This window comes from Enhydra lutris, unplaced genomic scaffold, assembly GCF_002288905.1.
Source record: "Enhydra lutris kenyoni isolate GAN:26980312 unplaced genomic scaffold, ASM228890v2 scaffoldscaffold10, whole genome shotgun sequence".
Taxonomy (NCBI): domain Eukaryota; kingdom Metazoa; phylum Chordata; class Mammalia; order Carnivora; family Mustelidae; genus Enhydra; species Enhydra lutris.
Window position 1 is genome coordinate 44,198,541 of NW_019154094.1, and position 25,000 is coordinate 44,223,540.

Here is a 25,000-nt window from a genome sequence, read left to right on the forward strand (position 1 = left end):
TTTTACTTTGTACAAGCCTCTCTTTCACTCTTATGGACGTGCTGCCTTTCTATACTTGCTCTATTGTAACAGTACCTGTGAAGGACTATCAAGCAAATTCGGCCTGTTGGCATTCTGTTCTGTCAACACAGGATGCCCCTTCCTGTACAGCAGCACCATATTATCTGTGCAAGGAAGAAACTGGGGTCACCTAGGGAACTTCCTCCATGGCCCTGCATAGCCCTGCATTATGCAAATCCAAACCATAGTCCTCTTTCCAAAAGATGTGATCCAAAGAGTAGACTCTGGGGGTGGATCCTCAGCAGCTCTCCTCCCCTCAGCCCTCAGATGACAGGTGTGTCCCTGTAAGTAGCTTAAGAAAGGGCAGGCGTAAGTAAGTGTGGCCCTGGACCATCATGGAAGGCCTGCTGGGTGCTTCTAAGGAAAACCTAATACAGGAGGATGAGTTCCCCTCCCTGGTGCCTGTGACCAGGGAAACTTGCAGCCCAGCCACCAGTAGCAGTCACTCGTCAGTCTCTGGAGAACCAGCCCTGGAATCGAGCTGACACTGGACAGCAGATGAGAGAAACCTGGAGGGCTTGGTTCTTAGAGGTGCTGTTGAAGTCTGAAACTGCCCTGCTTTTGGACCTCCTCTTGTAAAGCTAATTTCCCGTTTAAACCAATTTGATGTTAGTTTCCTCTTACTTGCTATTGAAAGCAGACTTCTTAGCCTGGACACCTCTGTCCTTTCATCCTACCATTTGTGTGTGGAAGCACAAAAACTCCCATGATTACAGAAGCCACAAAACACGGTTGAATCAATTAACAGACTATTCTAGCATGTTGTTGATTCTGACTGTAGCAGAACTCAGACTCAAACTTAGTCCTACCACTCCTAGCCCAGGTGACCTCAGTCCCCATTTAGAGCTTCAGTGTTCAGTGATGATATACTGTCAGCCAAACGAAAGGTTGGGCTGGATGAAGACTCTGACCTCATTACCCTTCAGTGGTGGTAGCAGGGCTGTTGGTGACCTGGGCACTGGCCTGCATGGCATATATCCAATGATCCAGCCTCAGTCCACACCCACACATGGGACCAGGCTGCATCCAAGGGAGAATATGTGGTCAGCTTGTCTGTCGGCCTGACCACCACTCAAAGCCTGTTTCTGGTATGTGCAAGAATTACCGGGAGCCAAGAACTCAACCGATGTCCCCAGATACTTTGTTTCTAGTGTGCTTTATATTAGTAATCATGGGTGGAATTCTTCCTACTTACTAAGACCAATCCAGGCTGGAAATACATTGCAGGGAAAGTGTGAAGCTACTAGAAAGTGCGTGCTTGCTTTCAGTGCAACTCCAGTTTAATTAAATTTTACTGATTCTGAGAAGCAGGCAGAGGCCAAACCTGCAGAAGTCTGTGTTTTCTTGACCCACGTGTGAACAGCTCAAGAAGAGGCCATTCAGAACTGGGAGGAAAGACCTGATGACCAAAGGAGCTCAGCCTGCCCCTGCCAGGCCCTCTTCGGGCCTGGTTTCTTTCTTGCCATTTCCATGGATAAGAAAGAAGGTCTTCTTTGCATATTGTCTTCATCTTCTATTGTCATAGAGCAGGGCCCATTATTTATTTTCCCTTTGTACAATGCAAGCCATTCACCATGGTGTTACGGTTTCCAGTCTACTTTCTTGAACGTTCAGTTTGTGCTTTACCCCTGAACTCTTTGGGAAGCTGGAATGGCCTTCATGTGATTGGTGAAAACACTCAGGCTTGAGCTACCGAAGTGAATGACTTTGCCCAGGGCCTGTGTACTCTCATTTCTGGGCTACAGCTTGGCACAGAACTGCTTCCTCCCTAGAAACACAGCCTTTGCTGAAGGCACACAGCAGAGGGGCTGCTCTATGCCCAGGGAGCATGTGGGCAAAGCAGATATCATGGGGGCCTCGGGAAGCGTGGTCGTGGCATCAAAGCTGCCATTTCTCAGGGAGCAGTGGAAAGAAGCACCCTTAGGCCAAGTAGGTATCTTCACCTGAGTTATTCCAAGCAGGCCCCATGAACCTGTAAAATGGGCTGGACAAAGAGAAGGTCTGGGAAGGAACAGCAAAATCAGCTAGTAGAAACTGGCTGAAATCGAAGAACCATGGGAAGGACAGGTAAGAATGAGTTACAGAGGGTCCCTGCCTAGTCACATAGGAGCTGTGGAGGATCTTAGTGGCCCATGCCACTTCCATTTATAAAACTGATCCAGCAGGTTTCATCTATAACCCAGGTAGTTTTTATTAGGTAAGTACTCACTGAAAAATAAAAGCCCCATTACCTCTTTTCAGAGTATCAGAAATAGAATGTTATATGGTACAAGAGGCCTTCAGAGGACTTCCAGATGCGTAATTCCACCTGGAGCCCAGAAACTGACAATGGCCAGTGGCACACAGCAGATTGGGGAAAATCCCATTACCTGGTACAGAAGTCTTGCTGTGCTTTTGAAGACTCGGAGGCTCTAGAAGTCCCACTTAAACTTGTCTAATGATGAAGTGGTTGCATTGGAATTGATCCCTCAAAAATTAAAAGATCTTTCTGATCATTTAGTTTGAATCATTAATTAAATGTTTAATGCAAACATTTTAAAAGAGAAATTGCAAACTAGAAAAAAAAATTCCCCTGAAAATATTTAATGTAAATAACTCCTTGAGATGGTGCTTTTTACAAAAGGTTTGTCAGCAAATGCCATTTTGTTTAGGGGACAGGACATCAGGAAATGATATGTTTTCTATTTCAATGAGAGTAACAAGGAATCCCACCTGCCCTACCCCCATTCTTCTCTGTGTAGAAATTTGTCCAGCATGATGAGCAGCGGTCATCAAAGGGAGGCGGCTGGGCCCCACGTGCCCAGAGAATATCTTCAAGTCATTACTTTTGTGCTCCCTCACTGTGTCCACAGCCCCTGGCCAAGACCCCTGATTCACCTTCTGATTATATCTTTTCTCTCTTTGCATCTCTTTCGAGGCTTTGGTAATACAGCCGAAGGATAACCATGTTGAAAACAAGCCCAGGTTCTTTTTCACGTAACACTTGTCAGCTCATGTTGGGTAAACAAAGGAAGGCACACAATAAAATAAAGCACGCCCTATCTCTTCAGAGTGTTGGCAGTGACCTCCAGGGTGGGGCTGGGTCTGCCAGCAGCCGAGCATCCAGCACTGGGGTAGTGTGAGGACCACCCCAGGAAGGGGGGGCGTCCTTCCTTCATTAAGTCAGGTCAGTGTGCAGGTCTCATGATCAGTGGAGGAGAAAATCCTTGCCTTCTTATCCAGTGCAGTGTGGCCTCGGCAAGGAGGACCCTCCCCTCTGAGCGCCACTCACTTGGCCACTTGGCAAGGCCCAGTCATGTTTGCACAAATCATTTGTACGTACACCCTTATTGAGAACTGGTGGCAAATTAGTCCACAGGACTCTGTCTGCTCCTTACTTAAGTAAATCACTTGGAAAACATAAAACTGGAGGTTGTAGCTCAGTAAATAAAGTGCTTTCGATGAGGGTAGTTGTTATTTATCAGTTGTTTCTCGTTTCACCTGAGGCACCGACATCAATGCTATGAAAGATGATAATGTTTACCACTAGTAAAAATCGTAAAAGCTTGTTTCCACTAAAAAGCCTGCATTTCTAAAATGTACTTTTTTCCTGTTGTTTCCACATCTTTACGCTACTAAACATGATCTCACTACTGGGTAAGGAAATAGTTTATGCTGGGGTGGCGTGGGGTTGGGCAGGGGGAAAACACGAGAACAGAAAAGGAGCGGTTCATAAATATTCCTTAAGGGTTCCACGTGTGACGGTGAGAGAGGGGGTTACGGCAAAAAGGATGAGGCCCCATGCTGAATCCAGATATCAGTCCCGATGAGTGGAGACACACATTGGTTTCTGGAAGGGTCCACGTTTAACCGAAGACTTTATTCTGAGTCCACATGCTTGGTAACTGCTATAACACACTTGCGTCTTCCATGGCCTCAATCCACCTGTAAAACAGGAGAAAGGAGACAGTTTAAGAGTCACAGCTCTAAGACTCTGGTCAGAGAACCTACAAGTGACCAGGCGGACTTGGTGACTATTAGTCTGATGTCGAGGACCATGTCATATTCATATTTGTTTCCCTAGCATTTAACAAAAGGTTTGGAACACAGAGCAAAGGTTTGCTGAATCAAAACATGCCTGTATGAACAAATCATGATAATCTTTAAAAAATCTCACAACCAGGAACAGGTAGTTCCACTGTTCCTTGGGCCACTGTGGCCCAAAGGGATTTGATGGCACAGGATGGCTGGAGCAGAGAGAAGCCAAAGCCCTGGGTAGCAACTTGTTTCCTTCTAGAGGGAGAGGCAAGGAGATACAGGCCTAGTTATTTGGGTACCTTTGAGCTGAATTGTTATCCTCTGCTTTGAAGCTATAAAATAGGGTTTTCTTGTGGTAGAGGTGAAAAATTGGTCCTACTTCACTGCTGCCCTCTTCCTTCTCTGGGGCAATGGTGAAACCGAGCAGGGGCATGCTCTCCATGGCCACTGTGTCCTACAGAGGGCAAAAGGGAAAACGATATTAAACATGGCACTACACACAGTCAACTGCTCAGCATTTACTGTTCCCTCCGATTTCAGATGCGTGACAAGCCCTTCTATGTGAGGCATGCTTTGGCAACAGCGGAGTAATAACCACACACATACTCTTTACCCCCTCTTCCCGCCAGGACCAGTCATGAGAAGAGAAACTTAACATTCTGTCACAGCCTATTAGGGTCCAGGCATTTTCATCTTTATATTACCTTGTTGAATCTTTACAACAATCATAGAAGGTGTCACTCCTGTTCTAAGAAGTCACTGAGGCTTGGAGATGGAGAAGGTAAATAACTCCCTAAGATCGCACAGCTTAGTAAGGGGCAGAGCCAGAACTTGGACTCATGACCACCTTTTAATGCTGCATTCTTTCTACTGACCTGATTAGTCAGAGACTCTGCTTTCCAGAATTACTCCAGATAATATACCCTATACTTATTCCCCATGCCTTCATCCACAACGTCTCAATATGGAGGCACTTAGGGTATCTGTGCAATAAAGTTGCTAATAATGTGATGACATGTACACAGAGAACATAAATGGATCTTAAAAATCACAAAATTCACTGGAAAGGATTTTTGTATATAAAGGATATATTTACACATATATATTTATGTGAAAATACATGCTCATAAAATACAACTTTATGAAACCACACATAGACAAAGATCTAATTAGTTAAGGAATTAGTTAAGATATAAGTAGTTAAGAAGGCTGTGGGAGGAGAAGGAGTTGAGGTTGTGTATAAAACATAATCAATTTTCAAAGACTGCTGGATCAGGAAAAGCATCTGACAAAACTCAGTATCAATTCATGATTAAAAAAACCCCTCAGCAAACTAGAAGGGAACTTCCTTAAGCTTAGGGCATCTGTAAAATACCGACAGCTAACATCCTACTTAATATTGAAATACTGAATGCTTTTCCTAGTAAGATTGGGAACACGGCAAGAGGGTGCTCACTCCCACCAGTTAAACTCAAAATTGTACTGGCAGTCCTAGCCATTGCATTAAGGCAAGAAGAAGAAAAAGAAAGTTCAGCAAAAAAAGAAATTAAACTATCTGTGCTTGCAAAGGATTTTTTTTTTAATTACAAAATAACTACTAGAACCAATAAATTTAGCAAGGTCATGGGATAACCAATTTTTTAATTATCTGTTTACAGGAAACAACTAGAAAATAAACTCCATTCAAAATAGCATGCAAAAAATAAAATAGGAATAAAGTTAACAAATGCAAGAAGTATGAGACCGCTATACAAATCATTAAAAGAAAAACTAAAGAACTAAATAAATGAAGATTTGTACCATATTCATAGATCTTAAGATTGAATATTGATAAGATGCCAGCTCTCCCTGAATTGGTTCAACAATCCCTGCCATAATCTCAGGCCTTTGGGTAGAAATTGACAAGTTTATATGGAAACACAAAAGACCTAGGATACCCCAAACAACCTTTAAAAAGAACAATGTTGGAGTGGCGCCTGGGTCATTCAGTCAGTTAAGCATCAGACTGGTGACTTTGGCTCAGGTCATGATCTCATGAGTCATTTGCTACTTAATGAAGGCACCAAAATAATTCTATAGGGAAAGGAAACTCTTTTTTTTTTTAACAAGTGGTGGTGGAATAACAATATCCATGTGGGAAAAAATGAGCCCCAACCCATCTCACACCATACTCAAAATTAATTTGAGATCTGAATGTAAAAGGTAAAACATTCAAGTGTTCAGAAGCAAATACAGGGGAAAAACTTTGTGACTTACAGTAGACAAAGTTTCTTATGATATGAAAAGCAGTAGCCATAAAGGAAAACACTAATAAATTAGGTTTCATTTAAGAAAAACTTCTGTTCACCAAAGGACCAGAACAAATTCATTAAGAAAATGCACAGACAAGCTACAGACAGGGAGAGAATATTCACAAAACATTTATCTGACAAAAGACTAGTATCCAAGATATGTAAAGAATTCCTGTAACTCAATAAGACAACTTATTTTAAAAAATGTGCAAGAGATCTGAACAGACACTTCTCAAAGGGAAATACAGAAATAGCCAATAAGCACATCAAAAACATCATTAGTTACTATGGAAATCGAAATTAAAACCACACTTGGAATGCCTGGATGGGTCAGTCATTAAGCATCTGCCTTCAGCTCGGGTCATGACCCCAGGGTCCTGGGATCGAGCTCTGCGTTGTCATGTTCCCTGCTCAGCAGAGAGCCTACTTCTCCCTCTCCCTCTGCCTGCCACTCTGTCTACTTATGCTCTCTCTAGCTCTCTGTCAAATGAATAAATAAAATCTTGAAAATAAATAAGTAAATTAATTAAAACCACACTAAGATACTAGTAAATTAATGACTGACAATACCAAATGTTAACTAAGATGTGAAGCAACCATAACTCTCACTCTTACATACATTGTCGAGGGGAATATAAAATGGTAGACCACTTTGCAAAAGGTCTCTAATTTCTGATAAACCAAATATATACCCTCCTGTGATCTAGAAATTCCAATCCTAGGTGTCTACCCAAGTGAAATAAAAACCCATTTTCATATAAAAACCTGTATACAAAAGTTTAAAGTGGCTTTATTCATAATCAGCAAAACCTAGAAACAACCCAAATGTCCTTCAACTGATAAATGGGATAAACCCACGGTGGTACCTTCACAAAATGGAAAACGACTCAGCCATAAAAAGGAATGACCTGCTGCTGTTTTCAAAACCATGGGTGAGTCTAAAATGCCTCCTGCGGAGTGGAAGAAGTCACATTTATATGTGGTTCTATTTACATGAAGATTCTAAAAGGTAAAGCTAATCTGTGGTAGAAAAAATTCAGAATGGTGTGCTGCCTCTGGAGACAATGGAATAAGGTGGGGACACACAGGTAAGTGACGGGTTCGCGGTAGTGCACACATCAAAAGTGGCTATCCATTTTATCAAACCTTTTTTCTTTGATGGAATTTGACAGCTTAGTCCTACCACTGGCATGGTCTTAATAAGAAATTATGTTAGTTCTTTATGGAAAAATCTACTTTGGAAGTATACTTAAAACCCACCTTTTTAATCAGTTTAGGGTGTCACTTCCAATGACAACAGTTGCTCAGTGCCGAGAAAACGGACACTGAGAATGGGTTTTCCATTCTCAGACAGGATTCATATCTTTGGTGGTTATTTAATTATCACTAGCCTTCATTCACCTGTCTAAGCCAGAATTTCTTCCCAAAGAGTGGTCCATGGAATGGGATAGTTCATGAGACACTCCACAAGGAAGGGCCTGTGGTTGGGCCAGCTTGGGAAATCTCATCTCAGAGATCCACAACACACCTGGGTACATTACAGATTCTGAGAAGTACTCCCACTAACTGCTTACTCAGGGTCCCTTCAGAACCCAGCATTTAGAGAAACCCTGTGAGCATCCTGTATAATACCTACTTTGGAAGATGCTGCCCTGGGTTGCAGGTGGGCATTATGTCACATTTATTTGTTCTGGCAAGATCGGAATTCTCCTCAGCTCCTCTGTGGGCATGTCAGCTAGGGCTCAGCTCACACAGCACTGGAGTCACTCAGGTCCACTGCCAGTCCCTCTCTGTGTCCCTGCTGGCCTCTGGGATTCCCTGAGGGAGGGGCAGGCTGCTACCATCCCAGCTGCAGGTCTTTTGTAAGAGAAACTTTATGCCCCCAAAAGAAATTGTCTTTTGCACCTTTGCCAGCATCTGGGGTCAGGGTAGAAGGGCCAGCCCTGTGCTGACGTGAATATCCTCCTGGGGTAAAGCACACACCCTCTGTGGCTGGGCACTGAAGTCCCATTTTCAAAGTGGGTTTAGCCCATGGAAGCCACCAGACTGTGGGGCCTAGACATGGAAATCTTTCAAACTATCCTCCAGGTCCAGCCTGGGGCAGGACCAGATAACACCCTGCTGTATAACCATAGCCCACACCTGGCTACTCCAGAAGCAGGCTTGATTTCCAAGGTCCTCCTACATTTAAAAAAAAAGATTTTATTTATTTATTTGAGAGAGAGGGCATGAGTGAGGGAGGCTGGCAGAGGGAGAAGCAGACTCCCTGCCGAGCAGGGAGCCCAATGCGGAGCTCGATCCCAGGACTCTGGGATCATGACCTGAGCAGAAGGCAGACGTTTAACTGACTGAGCCACCCAGGCACCCCAAGGCCCTCCTAAATGTTAATGTAAAGTAAGATGCTCTGTAAAAAGTATCAACTTAAGCTTTATTTAGTAGAAACATTACCATGAGACAATGTAGTTCCCTGATAAAAGAAATGCACAGAGTAAGAAAGTGTGATAGCTTCCTCCAAGCCGTTGAATTCTGTCTGTCCCAAACAGCGGAGGTGGAGAGCAGAAAGCAGCCTACTCTCATGGAGAGCCTGGCTTGTGCTGGATGCTGGGCCTGTGACCTTCAAACACTTGGGTGCACAGGCTTGCATGCCGTCCCACCTCCTCTCCACAGAGAAATGGTAAATTCTGACAACTTGGAACCTATACATGGTTGTATATCCACAGCAACACTCAGCACAGGGTACTGTTCAACACAGACTGGAGGGGCATGGAACTGGAAACTGGATCCATTCTCACACCGCCCTACAGGGGATGGGGTGTTGTGCATGCCCAGAAGAACATTCTGAGGCAGGCGCTTAACCCGAGGGCCTTTGGAGGTGAGAGGAGGGAAAGCACAAACCACCACTACCTCACTGGCCATGTAGGTGTAGAGCACTTTGCCTTTGATGACAAACCAGAGCTTCTTCCAGTGCCTCTTGCCTTTCTTGCACCGGCTGAGATAGCCACTGATGGCGGAGCCCTCTCCAGAGGCGGCCACCTAACAGAAGAGAAGCAGAGCAGTCAGGGCACCAGGTGGTGAACACGGTTCAGACAGAGCGAAAATGACACTGCAAACCAGTTGGCAGAGCGTTTATCCTGCTTTGAAATCTGAGATGTGGATGAGGTCTTAGGATATGTCCAGCACCTCAAAAGCAGCGAAACAGTACCAGGGATTAAGATAGGACTTACTGAGTGGACCCAGGAAACACAAAGGTCAAAAACCGCCTTCAGGAGTGCTGCCCTGAGTGGGGTTTCAGATTCTTGGCTCCCACTCCCCAACCCCCAAGGGCTCATAATATGAAACTGCAGATATCTGGGGGAAAGGCTCTTCCTTCTAAAACTGATTCCTACCAGAGTTAATACCTGTTCTCATCAAACTGTTTAAAAAAAAAAAAAACAGAAAGGAAAGAACCTTCCAAATTCATTCTATGAAGGCCAGCATTACCTTGATACCAAAACCAGATAAAGGAGCCACCAAAAAAGAGAACCACAAGCTAAATATCTCTGATGAACATAGATGCAAAAATCCTCAACAAAATACTAGCAAACCGAATCCAACAATACATTAAAAAAATAATTCACCACTATCAAATGGGATTTATTCCTGGGATGCAAGGGTGGTTCAATATTTGCAAATCAATCAATGTGATACATAACATTAACAAAAGAAAGGATAAGAACCATATGCTCATTGCAATAAATGTAGAAAAAGCATTTGACGCAGTCCAACATCCATTCATGAAAAAACACTCAATAAAGTAGGTTTATAGGGAACACACCTCAACATAATAAAGGCCATATATAAAAAATGGATAGCTAATACTGTCCTAAATGCAGAAAAACTGAGAGATTTTCCTCTATAGTCAGGGATAAGACGGGGATGTTCACTCTCATCACTTTTATTCAACCTAACATGGGAAGTTCTAGCAACAGCAATCAGACAACAAAAAGAAATGAGAGGCATCCAAATTGGGGATGCCTGGCTGGCTTAGTCGGTGGGACATGTGACTCTTGAGCTCTTGGTAATGAGTTTGAGCCCTATGTTGGGTGCAGACATTACTTCAAAAAAAAAAAAAAAAAAAAAGGGCGGGACGCCTGGGTGGCTCAGTTGGTTAAGCCTCTGCCTTCGGCTCAGGGTCCTGGGTCAAGTCCCGCATCGGGCTCCTTGCTCAGTGGGGAGCCTGCTTCTCTCTCTGCCTCTGCCTGCCGCTCTGCCTGCTTGTGTTCTCTCTCTCTCTGAAAAATAAATAAATAAATGAAATCTTTAAAAAAAAAAAAAAGAATGAACTTTAAAAAAAAAAAAGGCATCTCAAATGGGAAGAAGAAGTAAAATTTTCACTATTTGAAAATGACCTGAAGCCAAAAGACCACCAAAAAACTGCTAGAACTAATAAACAAATTCAGTAAATTCACAGGATACAAAATCAATGTACAGAAATCTGTTGTATTTCTATACACCAATAATGAAGCAGCAGGAGAAATTAAGGAATAGATCCCATTTACAACTGCACCAAAAACAGTAAGATACCTAGGAATAAACCTAACCAAAGAGGTTATACTCTGCTGTACTATGAAAACTATAAAACGCTGATGAAAGAAACTGGAAGATGGCACGAACAGATGGAAAAATATTCCATGCTCATGGACTGGAAAAACAAATATTGTTAAAATAGCTGCACTACCTAAAGCAACCTACATATTGAATGCAGTCCCTATCAAAATATCACTAGCATTTTTCACAGAGCTAGAACAAAACAATCCTAAAATTTGTGTGGAACCACCAAAGTCCCCAAATAGCCAAAGCAACCTGGAAAGGAAGAAGCAAAGCTGGAGGTATCACAGTTCTGGACTTCAAGTTATATTACAAAGCTGCAGTCATTAAAACAGTATGGTACTGGCACAAAACCAGATACAGAGATCAATGGAACAGAATAGAAAATCCAGAACTGGATCCGCAACTATATGGTCAATTAATCTGGACAAAGCAGGAAAGAATTTCCAATAGAAAAAGACTGTCTCTTCAACAAATGGTGTTGGGAGAACTGGAAAGCAACATGCAGAAGAATGAAACGAGACCACTTTCTTACACGCTACACAAATATAAATTAAAAATGGATTGAGACCTGAAACCATAAAAATCCCAGACAAGAACAGGTAGTAACTTCTTTGACATCAGCTGTAACAACTTGTTTCTAAATATGTCTCCTGAGAGAAACAAATGCAAAAATAAACTATTGGGACTTAATCAAAATAAAAACCTTCTGCACAGCAAAGGAAATAATCAACAAAGCTAAAAGGCAACCTTTGGAATAGGAGAAGGTAATTACCAATGACATATCTGATGAGGGGTTAGTATATAAAATACATAAACCTGGGGCGCCTGGGTGGCTCAGTGGGTTGAGACCTCTGCCTTCAGCTCAGGTCATGATCCCAGGGTCCTGGGATCGAGCACCACATCGGGCTCTGCTCAGCAGGGAGCCTGCTTCCCCATCTCTCTCTCTGCCTGCCTCTGCCTACTTGTGATCTCTCTCTCTCTGTCAAATAAATAAATGAATCTTTAAAAAAAATACATAAAGCACTTATAAAACTCAATAGCCAAAAAACAAATAATCCATTAAAAAGTGGGCAGAAAACTTGAACAGATTTTTTTTTCCAAAGAAGAATAAAGATGGCCAACAGATACATGAAAATATATTCGTCATCACTTACCATCACGGAAATGCCAATCAAAACTACAATGAAATACCACTTCCCACCTGTCAGAATGGCTAAAATCAACAACAGAAGAAACAACAGATGTTGGTGAGGATGTGGAGAAAGGGGAACCCTTTTGTACTGTTGGTGGAAATGCAAACTGGTACAGCCACTGTGAAAAATCATATGGAGTTTCCTCAAAAAGTTAAAATAACCATTCTACCATCTAGATCTAGCAATCACACTACTGGGTATTTACCCAAAAAATACTGAAACACTAATTCACAGGGATACATGCATGCGATGTTTACAGCAGCATTACTGGCAATAGCCAAGATATGGAAGCAGCCCAGGTGTCCACAAATTGATGACTGGATAAAGAAGGTGTAGTAAATACATATACGGGAATATTACTCAGCCATGAAAAAGAATGAAATCTTGCCATTTGCAATAACATGGATGGAACTAGAGAGTATTATGCTAAGTGAAATAAGTCACACAAAGAACGACAAATACCATATGATTTTACTCATATGTGGGATTTAAGAAACAAAACAAATGAGCAAAGGAAAAAAAAAGAGAGGAGTAAACCAAGAAACAGACTCTTAACTCTAGAGAACACACTGATGGGGTGCCTGGGTGGTTCAGTCATTAAGCGTCTGGCTTTGGCTCAGGTCATGATCCCAGAGTCCTGGGTTCAAGTCCCGCATCAGGCTCCCTGATCAGCAGGAAAACTGCTTCTCCCTCTCTCACTCCCCCTGCTTGTGCCCTCTGTCTTGCTGTGTCTCTCTTTGTCAAATAAATAAAAATCTTAAAAAAAAAAAATAGAGAGCGCACTGATGGTTAGCAGAGGGGAGGATGGGGGATGGGTAAACTAGGTGATGGGGATAAAGAAGGATATTTGTGATGAGCACCACAGGTTGTATGGAAATGTTGAATCACTATATTGCACACCTGCAACTAATAAATACTATATGTTAACTAACTGAAATTTAAATAAAAACTTGAAAAAAAAAACCCCACACATACATGCTCAAAAAAATAAATTTGACTTTTACACTTGAAATTTTTAAAAAAGATTTTATTTATTTATTTTAGAGAGAGACAGCATGCATGAACACAGCTGGGGGAAGGGGCAGAGGGAAAGAATCTCAAGCAGACTCTGTGCTGAGTGTGGAGCCCAATGTGGGCTCAACATGGGGCTCGATTTCACAATCCTGAGATGGTGACCTGAGCTGAAACTGAGTCAGATGTTCAGCTGACTGAGCTACCTAGGCGTCTCTGATTCTTTTTTTTTTTTTTTTTAAAGATTTTATTTATTATTTTACAGAGAAAGAGATCACAAGTAGGCAGAGAGGCAGGCAGATAGAGAGGAGGAAGCAGGCTCCCCGCTGAGCAGAGAGCCCGATGCGGGGCTCGATCCCAGGACCTTGAGACCATGACCTGAGCCGAAGGCAGAGGCTTAACCCACTGAGCACCCAGGCACCCCTGATTCTTACACTTTTAAGCTCTTATATTTAAGGATGGATCTCTTTATAATGTTTACTTAAAAGGTCTTATAATCTTCCTAATGGGGAGTTTTAATTCCTATTGTTATTAGTAGAAGTAGTATTTGTCTGCTGTACCATCTTTTTGTGGGGTTCAGAATACAACACAGGTTTAGAGCAATACCAGTCTGGGGTTCCAGCCCAGGTTCTCCCAGTTATTTGATGGGCAATGTGAGCAATTTACTTCTAAGTCTAGTTTCCCTACTAGCAAAACTGGAATTAAATGATATAAGACAGGTACCTGACAGGTGTCTGACCCATGGAACTGCTCACAAATACTAATCTTAATCATGAATACTAATCTTACTATTGGAGCAAGAAGGCCAGGTTTGGAAATAATTTCATCTGACTTTCCCATTTTACAGATGGGGAAACAGGCCTAGAGGAATGGACGTATCTACTGAAGGTCAAGTCCCTAATTAGTTGAAGAGAGGGTAAGAACTTGGATCTCTTGGCAAATACTCTGAAGGTCAATGAGCTTCATTTCAGGAAAAGGAGGCCACCACCAGCCTGGGATTTTTTTTTAAAAGATTTTATTTATTCATGAATGAGAGAAAGAGAGAGGGAGGGAGAGAGACAATTAGTGGGGAAAGGGGCAGACGGAGGGGAGCAGTAGATTCCCTGCTTAGCAGGGAGCCTGATGCGGGACTCGATCTCAATACCCCAAGATAATGACCTGAGCTGAAGGCAGACACTCAACTGACTAAGCCACCCCAGATAACCAGCCTGGACTGTTTTAAGAAGTACTAGGAAAAGAGCCTGTGTCTGCCACAGGTTCCAGGACTCCCAGCACCAGACACTGGCTTTCTCTCTCTGCACTTAGCCTGCAAGGGAGAAAGGCAGAGTGGACAGAGTATGTCAGTGGAAAGCAATTCTGACCTCTCTTGCTGGCAGGTGCTTGGGGAGGCAGTATTTCTACAGGTTTTCTCATGGGGAGCAGGGCTTATTACAAAGGTGGAGCTCCGTGGGAAAGGGGACAGGGCAGCAGGTAACAGGGTGGGACACATTTCTCCTGGGGCTGCTGCAAATCCTACTAAGCACAGTCTTTGCTGGATAATAAAAAGGTTGTTACTTTGAGCAAAAGTTACCAAAGGGCTAGCGAGGGCACCAGCATCAGAGCAGTTGGACTCTAGTAGGCTAAGAGCAGTGGTTCTCAAACTCTGTGCTCATGGAACACTAGGGTTCTGTAAGCCACTACCCCAGCAGGAGTGAAAAGGTGATCTTTTCTCAGTTGGTGGAAAGGGTTATTAGTTAAATAAATGATGCTACAACCATACAATGTAAAAAGTATGAGATTTATAAGTGTGAGCAAATGTGGAATGATAGCTAAGAGAAATTAAGTGCGAAAGGTGTATAGAAGATTCAGTATAATTTGTTATCTTTCCAGTTAAAAAAAGAGGATCAATGAATATACATCTTTATTATGTATATGCATTACAATTTCTGGGAGGATCCATAAGAAGCTTGCTGGTGGTTACCTCTGGGGGTAGGTGGGAGTGGAGGAGTTCGGAGAGGGAGAGAAACTCATGTTTCAGCACGTACTCTTTCGTGTTGTTTTGAAAAAAAATTTTTTTACCATGTACGTGTTCATTCCCAAGATTTTTAATGTGCAAAGGAACTAGGTGAATGAGTAGAACTGTACCCCTTTAAATTTTCCATACTCTAACACTTTTTTAAACCCTTGCCACCTACTACTCAATAATGAATATTAATGCAAAAACTTGGAAACAGCTGATCACACTTCTTTTGACAACTTGTATATTCACGGGCACACATTTGTTTCTGATTGTGACCAGAATATAGACACATAATCTGGCCCTCCTTACAGGATGGACTTGAGTTTAAGCAATTCTGAGGCTTCCTGCAGGCAGTCCCACACTGTCCAGGAGCCTCAGCACCTGAGGCCATTTGGGACCTAAGCGGACAGCACAGCTCCGAGGGCCTACTAGGGGGCGTTAAGCCAGGACTATGGCTGTTTTAGTTAGAAGAACCCCAGTGATCTGTACACTACCCTTGGGGACCAGGTCTAAGCCATGGGACAGGAGAGAAAGTAAGGAGAAAAAAAGACTCGGAGGGTAGAGAGGGATGGGAAAGACTTCTAGCACCAGTGATAGTTAGGGTCCTGCCTTCTGGCACTAAGCAGGCATGTTCTCAGTCACGCCCAAGAGACAAGCCCTTGTTAGTGGTGAGTTGAGCCTGTCATTAGTGTCTCCCATTGGGAATTCTCTTTGTCCTGAAGAGCTAAGCCTGGGGTGGGGGGTTGTGCAGGGAGGTTTGACCCTGTTCACTGAGGAGGACCATGAGCCTTCTAAATCCCTTACCTCCCACACAGGCAGTCCACCTGCCTTACCTCGGTCAGGGCCGAAGGGACCTTCTTCTGCTTCTTGAAGGTCGAGGGGTTGATGCTGTGGAAGACGGATGAGAAGGCACTGCTCGAGAAGCGGGGGGAGGACAGGGGGAAGCTCATGCTCACGGGCCGCTCTGTAACCAAGACAAGCCACAGGGAAGGGAGGTGAGTGTCCATATAGACAGGAATGCAGCTTGCTTTGGAATGCCAGTTCCCATAAAACTAGAGCTCTGGGTCCCTCCTGAGACGGGAATCGGCCTCATGATGGGATTTAGGTGTGACCGGAAAGGCAGGCACACTCCCTGTGCTGACACAAAGGGCATGGAGGCCAAGAGGGAAGGCTTTTTCGGGTGCTGGTTATACCTTCTTCACCTGGGCTGTCCTCTGTGCTTGGTTTCAGGCCCAGTATACACTTGCTGTCCCTCTGGCCCAATCCTGCCTGGGCAAAGCCTGTACCCTGAGCACAGCCTCTCAGGGGCTAGTTTGGCTTCCTCAACCTTCTCTATCACTCAAGGAGCCCTCAAGCCCTTCCCCGATCCACAACTCCTTGGCTGTCTCAAAATCCTTATCCTGGAAAGGTCCCACAGAACACATGCCTATAGAACATTCTTGAACAGAGGATCACCATGGCAAAGGAAACCCAAAGTACCACACCTGCCGTCCCCTTCACAGAGAGGCACCGGCTCAGCATTTCCCAGGCTTAGCTGCCCAGAGACCCTTCTTCTGGGCATGCCTATTGATATCCCATGGAGCCAGTGTTTCGGGAAACAGTGCTGCGGATGTGGGTTTAAACCTGTTTCCTCCTCCAGGGCTGGTTTTGTTCTGAGTGTCCCCAGGAAGAGTGGTTTCAGGCGCCAACCATGGCCAGTGAGAAGCCACCCGGAAAAACAGTGGTCCCCAGGTTACCTCTCAGCAGGCCTGGGACATCCCCGCCCCTCTTCTTCAGCTCCCCGTAGCAGCCGTCACAGACCTTGGCCATCCGGTCCTTGAGGTACTTCAGAGGGTACTTGTTTCTTGAACAGTTCCGGCATACAATCTGCCCGGGTGGGGACACACATTGGAACAGTGCATGTGCATGTGCACAGGACCAGCATCCTCTCCCCTCTGCTGACTCACTCCCTTTCTCTCCAGGGACTGTTCTGAGCACAGGACTGTGCCAGGTCCCCCTGCTCTCCCATCATGAAGACTCAGAGTTTCTCTGCAAGTGTCTATCAGCTTTTCTGATGAGCCCTTAGCCAGGACGTGATACTTTTCCTCCAAAGACATATGTATGTGCCATGACTTTCTTTTGGGAATGGAGTGGTGTAATGAAATGGGATTTGGAGCCCTGGTTTGAGGCTATCAGTCAAATGGGGCTGCACAATTGCTACCTCAAAGGGTTAGTGTGAAAACACCCTGCTCTTGGCCCAGCAGTAACTGCTGGGTGCCCCTGAGTACCCACCCCACATGACCCTATGCTCACACTCACTCAGATAAGGGGACTCACCTTGCCACAGGCGTGGCAATGATGACGCCTCAGGGTGAGGGAGAAGTCGCAGCCACAGTTCATGCACATCATAACATGTGTAACAGGCACCAGAGTGGGGGGCCTCTCCCCCAGGCTGACCCCCAGCCTCTCCCGTATCTGCAACAATGGAATGGGGTGAGCGGCGTGGTGAGGAGATGGTTAGATGGGTGCCCTTTCTCCCGTACAGGGTGTGTATGTGTGGGAGGATTCTAATTCTATAACCCCTCACCCCACCCCACTGCATCCTCCAGGATGCTAACCTTGGGTGAGAAACAGCCAGCTGGAGGTGCTGCACTTGGCCTGCACAGTGACTGCCTGACCGTGGTGGAGTTGGTGCAAGGGGTGGGAGGAGGAGCCCAATGCAAGGAGCTGCGAGTCCTTCTGGGTGTGGGGGCAGCCCCCGAAACTCAGGGCTGTGAGGCTGGTGTCAGGTGGGTCTCAGGACCCCCACTCACCTCCACACTGTGGTGAAAGGCAGCCAGAGCCTGGGCCTTATAATCCTCAGGGAGGGCTCTGCTCAGACAGCTGTGCCACTCGTCCCGTTCTGCACAGGAGCTGTGGGCACAAAGCGGCGTGAGCAAGGCATGCAGCATGCACAGTGGCTTGGCCTTGCTTCCCCGTGTAGATCAAGTCCCCCCTCCTTTCCCTTGGCCACGCCTCTTGGTGTCTGAGGTCCTGCCAAGCACTGGCCATCTGCCAGACCGGCCTAGATTGTATCTGGGTACCTCTACGAGCAGGGCAGCCAGGGCAAGGAAGCTATCCTCTGGGCCTGCTTGTTTCCCTGCAACTCAGAACTGTCACCACTATCCCTAACTCCCAGAGCTGCTGTGGGGAAGAAATGACATGTGGGCTTGTTAATGGCAAAGCACTGAGCAGAAGCAAAGGGCACGAGGGAGGCGCAGTGGGTACCACCCTTAGGAGGGATGGGAGCAGGGTGCAGAGGGCTGTGTATACGAGGGGAGGAGGGGTAGGCAAAAATGGAAAAGTTTAACATCCCTGTCACCCCATCGTCCTCCTCATTTTCCCACATAGCTTCCCAGACACACTCTCACCCAACGAGTTGACTTCACAATTCCCAAAACCCATTCAGGATTTTCTGAATGATGAGCGTTGTCCTAGAAGGCAGCAGGGTAAAAATTCTCCCAGGGCCCACTAGGTGGCACTCCCACCCTGAGTAAGAGTGTGGCCTGCCCCAGGAAAGCCAGGAGCCAGGACCAGGTTGGTCTGGGAGGGAGGTGGGAGGAATGGACAACCAGATGCCATGTCCCTGAAGGGAGATGTATGGGTCTGCCTGTCTCCTGGAAGCTTCAGCATGAAGCACCTGGGCGTGCAGGAAGGTGACCAGTTGGTCAGTGACAGTGGCTCCTGGAGGCCACTGGCCAAGGGGCGGTGCCCCTGCCTAACAGAGATGGGCAGCATCACCTGAAGGGCTGATTGTGGCCTGTCCTCACCCACACCTCACAGCTCAACAAATAGAAACCATACCCTGGCCTTCTCAGGCCCCTGACTTTACCTAGAGATGGGGAGAAAAGATGCCATGGAACCCCATCTAGGCATCACCTCCTCCAGGAAGCCTTCCCTCACTTCCCCAGATGGGTGGTTACTCCTTTGAATTTTCAAGGTTTCTTCTACTCACTCGGGTAGTAGACAGTAGTGGATAAGAGATCTGGGTCACACAGTCCCCTGCATTTGAGCCCCAGTTCCCCCTCACATGGCTATGTGACACCTCTCCAGGCCCCAATTCCCTATGCATGAGAGAAGGCTCAAGCCCCACAGCCGAGGGTGGCAATGGGGTCAGAGGAGGGGCTGAGACCCAGCAGGTGCCCAATGCATGTTATTCTTGTCATCAACACTTTTAACTATTAGAGCAGTTACGCTCTGTATCATGACCTGTACGTAACTCTCCTGCCCTTCATGCAGGCCTCCCCCAAGCAAGCTCGGTTGAACCCTTGTGTCCTCAGCACAGGACCTGACACTGAGGAGTGGCTACTAAATGCTGAAGGAGTAAATGCAATGCATGAGAACGTATCAATGTGCGTGCATCCTGGAACCACCACCGCACCCAAAGGGCACTGCAGCCACCCCCAGGGTCATGCCCCGGCTGAGAGGGGAGACACCCTTTCCTTGGACACTGTGTCCCAGCCCCCACAGTGGCCCCAGTAGGGGCCACTCTGCCTGGTTTCTGAGCCCAGAGACTCGAATTGGCCCTGCCCTGAAAGAGGGAGCGAGGGAAGCTCTTTTGCTGCCTAGAGTGAGTGAGGCAGGATCCCTGGGTAGACGAAGGCCTGGAGAAAACATAGACACTGCTGACGGAAAGGCCACACCCCCAAACCAGGCAAAGGCAAACCATGAATGCTCACTCATTATGTTTTTCACTCACTCTCCGGATAAGAAAGCCTAAAAGCAGACCACTTCATGAACTGAAGTGTACAATGCATTTTTTACTCGCCTTAACTTCTTGCATTGCTGTAAAGACCCAATAATCTGTAAACTTTTAAAACATGATATTATTATTGTTACAGTTAAATGATAGGCTCTAGAAAGTAAGTCTCTTGACTTATATTATAATACTAAAATAGAAATGACATATCCAATCTGTTATTCCAACCTTTAACCACACCTGTAACATCCTGCCCCTCTCTCCCACAGACCCTCCCTCTACCCACCTCCCCATACCTCGCAGATAGAGTCAGGCAGGACTGGGAAGTCTCAATCTTTAGAGCATATGGCACTTTCTCCATCACAGGGCGACTGACCTGGAAAACCAACAGCAGACTGTCAGGGTGAGGGCAGGGAGGGGCAACCACAGACCTGACTGTTCTGGTCCTGCCACCGTCCCTCTCTCTGAGCCTGAGTTTCCTTATCTGCAAAGGGTAAACCTTCAATTGGTGGTAGATGTTGTGTGTGTCTTTGTGTGTGTGTCTGTGTGTGTGTGCTGGGGGGAGTGCCGGCTCCAACTCTGTGGTCATCCCTAGGAAGGTGGGCATGTACCCTAAAGACAAAAAGCAGGCTCTGTACAGGTATCTGTATACCTGTTCATAGCAGCATTATTCATAGTAGCCAAAAGGTGAAAGGAGCTTAATGTCCATCCAAGAACAAATGGAAAAATAAAATATGGTCTATATGTACAATGGAATATCATTAAGCCATAAAAAGGGAGGACATTCTGACACATGTTGCAACATGGATGCCCCTTGAGGACATCCTGCTAACTGAAAAATGCCAGTCACAAAAAGACAAATACTAGAGGATTCTATTTACATGAATTATCAAGAGCAAATTCCTAGAGGCAAAAAATAGGATGGTGGATGCCAGGGGTTGGGGGCTGGAGGAATGGGGGGGCGGTTAGGAATGAGGCTGAAGTTTCATCTGGAGATGATAAAAGTTCTAGAAATGAATGGCGGCGATGGTTGCACAACAGTGTGAATATACTTAATGTCGCTGAACTGTATACTTAGAAATGGTTAACGTGGTAAATTTATGTTATGTATATTTTACCAGTTTAAAAAACTTTACTGAATACCCACTTGTTCCCTCCCTCCAAATGTTTCCTTATGTGTTTTCCTCTTTTTAGGATGTCCGTCCCTTTCTACTTCCCCATCTGTCCAAATATTATCTACCCTAAAGGATGCAGCTCCCCTTCTCCAGGAAGTCCTCCTTCCCTCTCTCCTCTCTCTGGACTACGGACAGCACAATCCTACTATAACCCACAGTGTAACGCTGTTTCCTTGGGGCTGCCTCTTCCTGCTGGTCGATGTGCTCCTAGAAGCAGGGATGCTGTCTTTCTTCCCCTGAGGTCTCCTCTCCTCACTCACCCCAGGGTTCCTAGCACCAGGCATTTACCTTCATACTGGCCACTGACAATGTGTTCTTTAGCCGGTATTTCCCATCCTTCTGGGGATATGTGTACAGGAGCACATCACTCATCTGGAAAGAAGGGAACCCAATCAGACATGAAGGCTGTGTAGGGTGTCTGCCCTGGCAGATCACTGAACTCTGGAGAGCAGAGGCATCCTGCCTTCGCCAGTGACCCTCACAGGAGAGCAAAACCACCCACAGCAAACACGAGTCCCTTTCCTTAAATTCCACTTCTACATCAAGAGTTAAGAGGAAAAAATGCAGTTGTCCACAAAAAGTCAAGTACAGGAATGTTCACGGAGGTTTTATTTGTAACAGTCAAACAGTGGAAACACTCCAAATGTCTAATCAACAGGTAAATGGATAAATGAACTACGGTACATCCATACCGCAGAGAACTACACAGCAACCAAAAGGAGCTGATGGTCCACATTGTAGCATGATGAATCTCAAAAATATGCTAAGTGAAACAAGTCAGACGCAGGGGGTACACACTGCTTCATAACATTTCTGTAAAGATCCAGACCAGGCAACACTAATCTGTAGTGACGGAAATTAGGCCAGTGGCTGCTTGGGGAAGGGGATGGGGGAAGTGAGTGCTAAGGGGCACAGGACAACTTTTTGGGGGGTGTCTAGAAATATGCTATATCTTGACCCAGGTGGTAGTTACACAATGGCACATATTAGTCAGCAGGCAGGTACGTACACTTAATACTGATATGTTTTACTCTACAAATGAAGCTGTCATAAAGTACAGTTAAGGGAGAGAAGGGGGGGAAGCTCCTTGAGGATAGCGAGCTGGTGGGTCCCAGTCACTGGTGTATCTCCAGTGACCACAGTAGGTATTCAATATTTGCTGAATGAACATTTGAAGCTCCTTGCCCCCATCCAGGGCAGAGAGGAAAAACTGTGGAAGTTGCCTCACCTCCATAGGGGAGTGTGTTTCTGTTTAACTAAAAGGTTTATAGTCTGAAAAGACATCAGTTCTCACCCTGTTCTGTAGCAGCTATGTGACTGTGGGCAAGCTGGTTCCCTCTGCGCCTCAGCTTCCTCCCCACAAAGCAGGGAGGCACTGCCACACCCACCTCATTATGGACGCTGAGAAAGAATGGCCCCAGTGAACCCACCACACATGGGAGCCAGCATAAACTAGGGGTGTTGTGAGGACTGAACAGGACAAGGCCTCTAAGGGGCTGAAACAGAGCAAGAACTCAGGATTAGCACTTCCTCCCTCCACAGAGAGTCTGCTGAGGGAACAGACAGATGAGGCTTCCTGCCACCAGCTCTTAGGATCCCAACATTGCAGCCAGAGCAGTGTAGGAGAAATGGCCTGGACACAGAGCTGCTGGGTGAGCTCAGGCAAAACCTTCCTCTCTCTGGACCTCACTGTCTCTAACCAGAGTTGGAGTAGACCAGGAACCAGCAAACTTTAAAGGCCTAGATAGTAAATATTTAAGTCTTTGTGGGTCATAGGGTCTCTGTCACAACTATTCAACTCAGCCACTGCAGTCCAAAAGCACTCATACCATTCATGAACAAATGCATGAGACTGTTCCAACAGAACTTTATTAACAAGAACAGGTGGCAGGATGACTCCCAGGTTAGAGGAACCTTCAAAGCCCCTTCCAGCTCTGCCCTTCTAATAATGACAAGACTCACTCTGTGCCAGGTGCTGAGCCAAGCACTCTGACCTCAATTCAGCCCCCAACAATCCCCCAGGCAGGCTCTACCATTATCATCCTCATTTCACAGAGGGAGAAACTGAGGCACAGAGAGCGCTGACACCCTGCCCAAAGTTACAATGCCTGTAAGTGGCAGAGGCAGGGTCATACGTAAATGAATGCGCCTCCAGCGTGTTCAGGTGTGGTGTGTTGGGGGTGGCCACACGGTGAGTCCTGGCCCCATCTGGGAACAGTGACCAAACCTGGGCACAGAGCCTGGCTCATAAGCCGGCCCACCATGGGGAGCTGGCTTGTCACTCATCAGAGCAGTTCCAGCCTTTGTGTGGCTGCCCCTCAAGCACCTGCTGCCATGGCAACTGCCATTAGCACCCTGCGGTTTTATGAGTGGTCAGGATCAGACTGCCTCCCCTGGCCCAGAGTTCTTGCCTCTTCCGAGCAGGTGTCTTACAGCCTGATTTGGAGGAAGATGGAGGAATTCTTTGTAGAGGAGAGAAGGGGAATCTCTCACAATAATGAGCCACCAGTGGGAAGCCGCACTGAGCACCGGACCATGGTGGGAACCTCTCTGTAGCATTACCACAACCCCTGTGCTGGTGGGCAGATGCCCCTTGTTCTACAGTTACAAGTATTTTATGAAACTGGCACCTTACAGGGAAGAAAAATTCTTAAGTGTGTTCATCGTGGCTCTTCCTGGCTCAAGAACCTTCCTCCCATCTCTCTCTCCAGAGATATTTATGAAGGTCCTGTGCTAAGACAGAGCAAAGAATGGGACCCAGGTTCAGCCTGCAGGGAGCTATGGCCTAATAATAACAATGGAATAAGAGAGACCCAGGCCTACCATTGAGAAGCATGCGAGATGCATGAGGGAGAGGCTATAAAGAAAGGCCAGTCGGATGCTGGAGGGCACGTGAAGGAGGGGAGTAGGAGAGAAGGACAGAGCAAGGGGAAGGAGGGGGGCTGGGGGGAAAGACAGACTCAGTAAGATCAGGACGCTGACAGTCAGGGTCCCTGTGAGAGGCACAGGCACAAACAGAGCGTGGGCAGAGATGGCCCATGGGGAATGGCTAGGGGACCGGCATGGAGCTCCCTCTATTCCAGCTGCTGCTTTACTCCCTTCCCTCATTGGCAGGAGGGACTAGTACCCCACTGTAAAGAGAAGGGCAATGACAGATGTGCCATGGGTCTCAGAGCCAGTGTCAGAACTGGGATGTGAATCCAGTCTATCTGACTGCAAAGCTCACGCTCTCCTTTATCATCCCAGACCTCCGTTTTTCATCCTCAAAGGACACAGTCATGGGCTCCAGCTCTCCCCAGGGCTGTGCTGGTGCAGATGGAAGACCTGTGTCCCATGGGGCAGTTGTCAGAGGGAAGGGAGGACACTGTTACCAGATAAGCTGCTTCTCTGTGCCTCATTTAACTCTCCAAAGATTCCAGTATTTCTGTTTCCTCCTGGGAAACCAGACGCTCAGACATGTCTGTAACATGTCTAAGGGTTACAGAGGGGCTAAGAATTGGGTTAGGATCTAACCTGCTCTCACTGGCTCATGACCACATAGATATCTGTAAATTCAAGGGTATGATTTCTTGTCAGTAGAAGAGAGTTTTCAAATTTTTATTTATTTATTTTTTTAAGATTTTATTTATATACTTGACAGACAGAGATCACAAGTAGGCAGAGAGGCAGGCAGAGAGAGAGAGGGGGAAAGCAGGCTCCCCGCTGAGCAAAGAGCCCAATGCGGGGCTCGATACCAGGACCCTGAGATCATGACCTGAGCTGAAGGCAGAGGCTTAACCCACTGAGCCACACAGGCGCCCCGAGTTTTCAAAATTCTAGACTATGGAACAAAGGACGGCTTCCCCCTGACTCTCTCTGCTCCCAGGGCCCTGAGATTCCGTTCACACTCTTCTTGTAACTCGAATCTACATTAGACACTGAAGGTTGAGCGTACAGCATGAGGCTTT

At 46.0% G+C, this 25,000-nt stretch overlaps 1 protein-coding gene across 3 annotated transcripts in view; it reads right to left on the bottom strand.

Moving 5' to 3' along the window:
* Positions 1–2,633: 2,633 nt before the first annotated feature.
* LOC111143940 (FYVE, RhoGEF and PH domain containing 5) overlaps positions 2,634–25,000 on the bottom strand; it is a 120,654-nt gene continuing 98,287 nt past the window's right edge. For 2 of the 3 annotated variants that reach the window (XM_022497975.1, XM_022497976.1), the window contains 9 exons: positions 21,342–21,425; positions 20,175–20,254; positions 17,954–18,053; positions 17,478–17,615; positions 16,898–17,027; positions 15,995–16,125; positions 9,273–9,401; positions 4,377–4,531; positions 2,634–3,984 (listed from right to left, as the gene is read on the bottom strand). In XM_022497975.1, coding sequence (XP_022353683.1) covers positions 3,948–3,984; positions 4,377–4,531; positions 9,273–9,401; positions 15,995–16,125; positions 16,898–17,027; positions 17,478–17,615; positions 17,954–18,053; positions 20,175–20,254; positions 21,342–21,425 — 984 coding nt within the window. In that variant the 3' untranslated portion in view covers positions 2,634–3,947. The remainder of the gene's footprint in view (positions 3,985–4,376; positions 4,532–9,272; positions 9,402–15,994; positions 16,126–16,897; positions 17,028–17,477; positions 17,616–17,953; positions 18,054–20,174; positions 20,255–21,341; positions 21,426–25,000) is intronic. The other variant, XM_022497977.1, reaches the window with a different exon arrangement.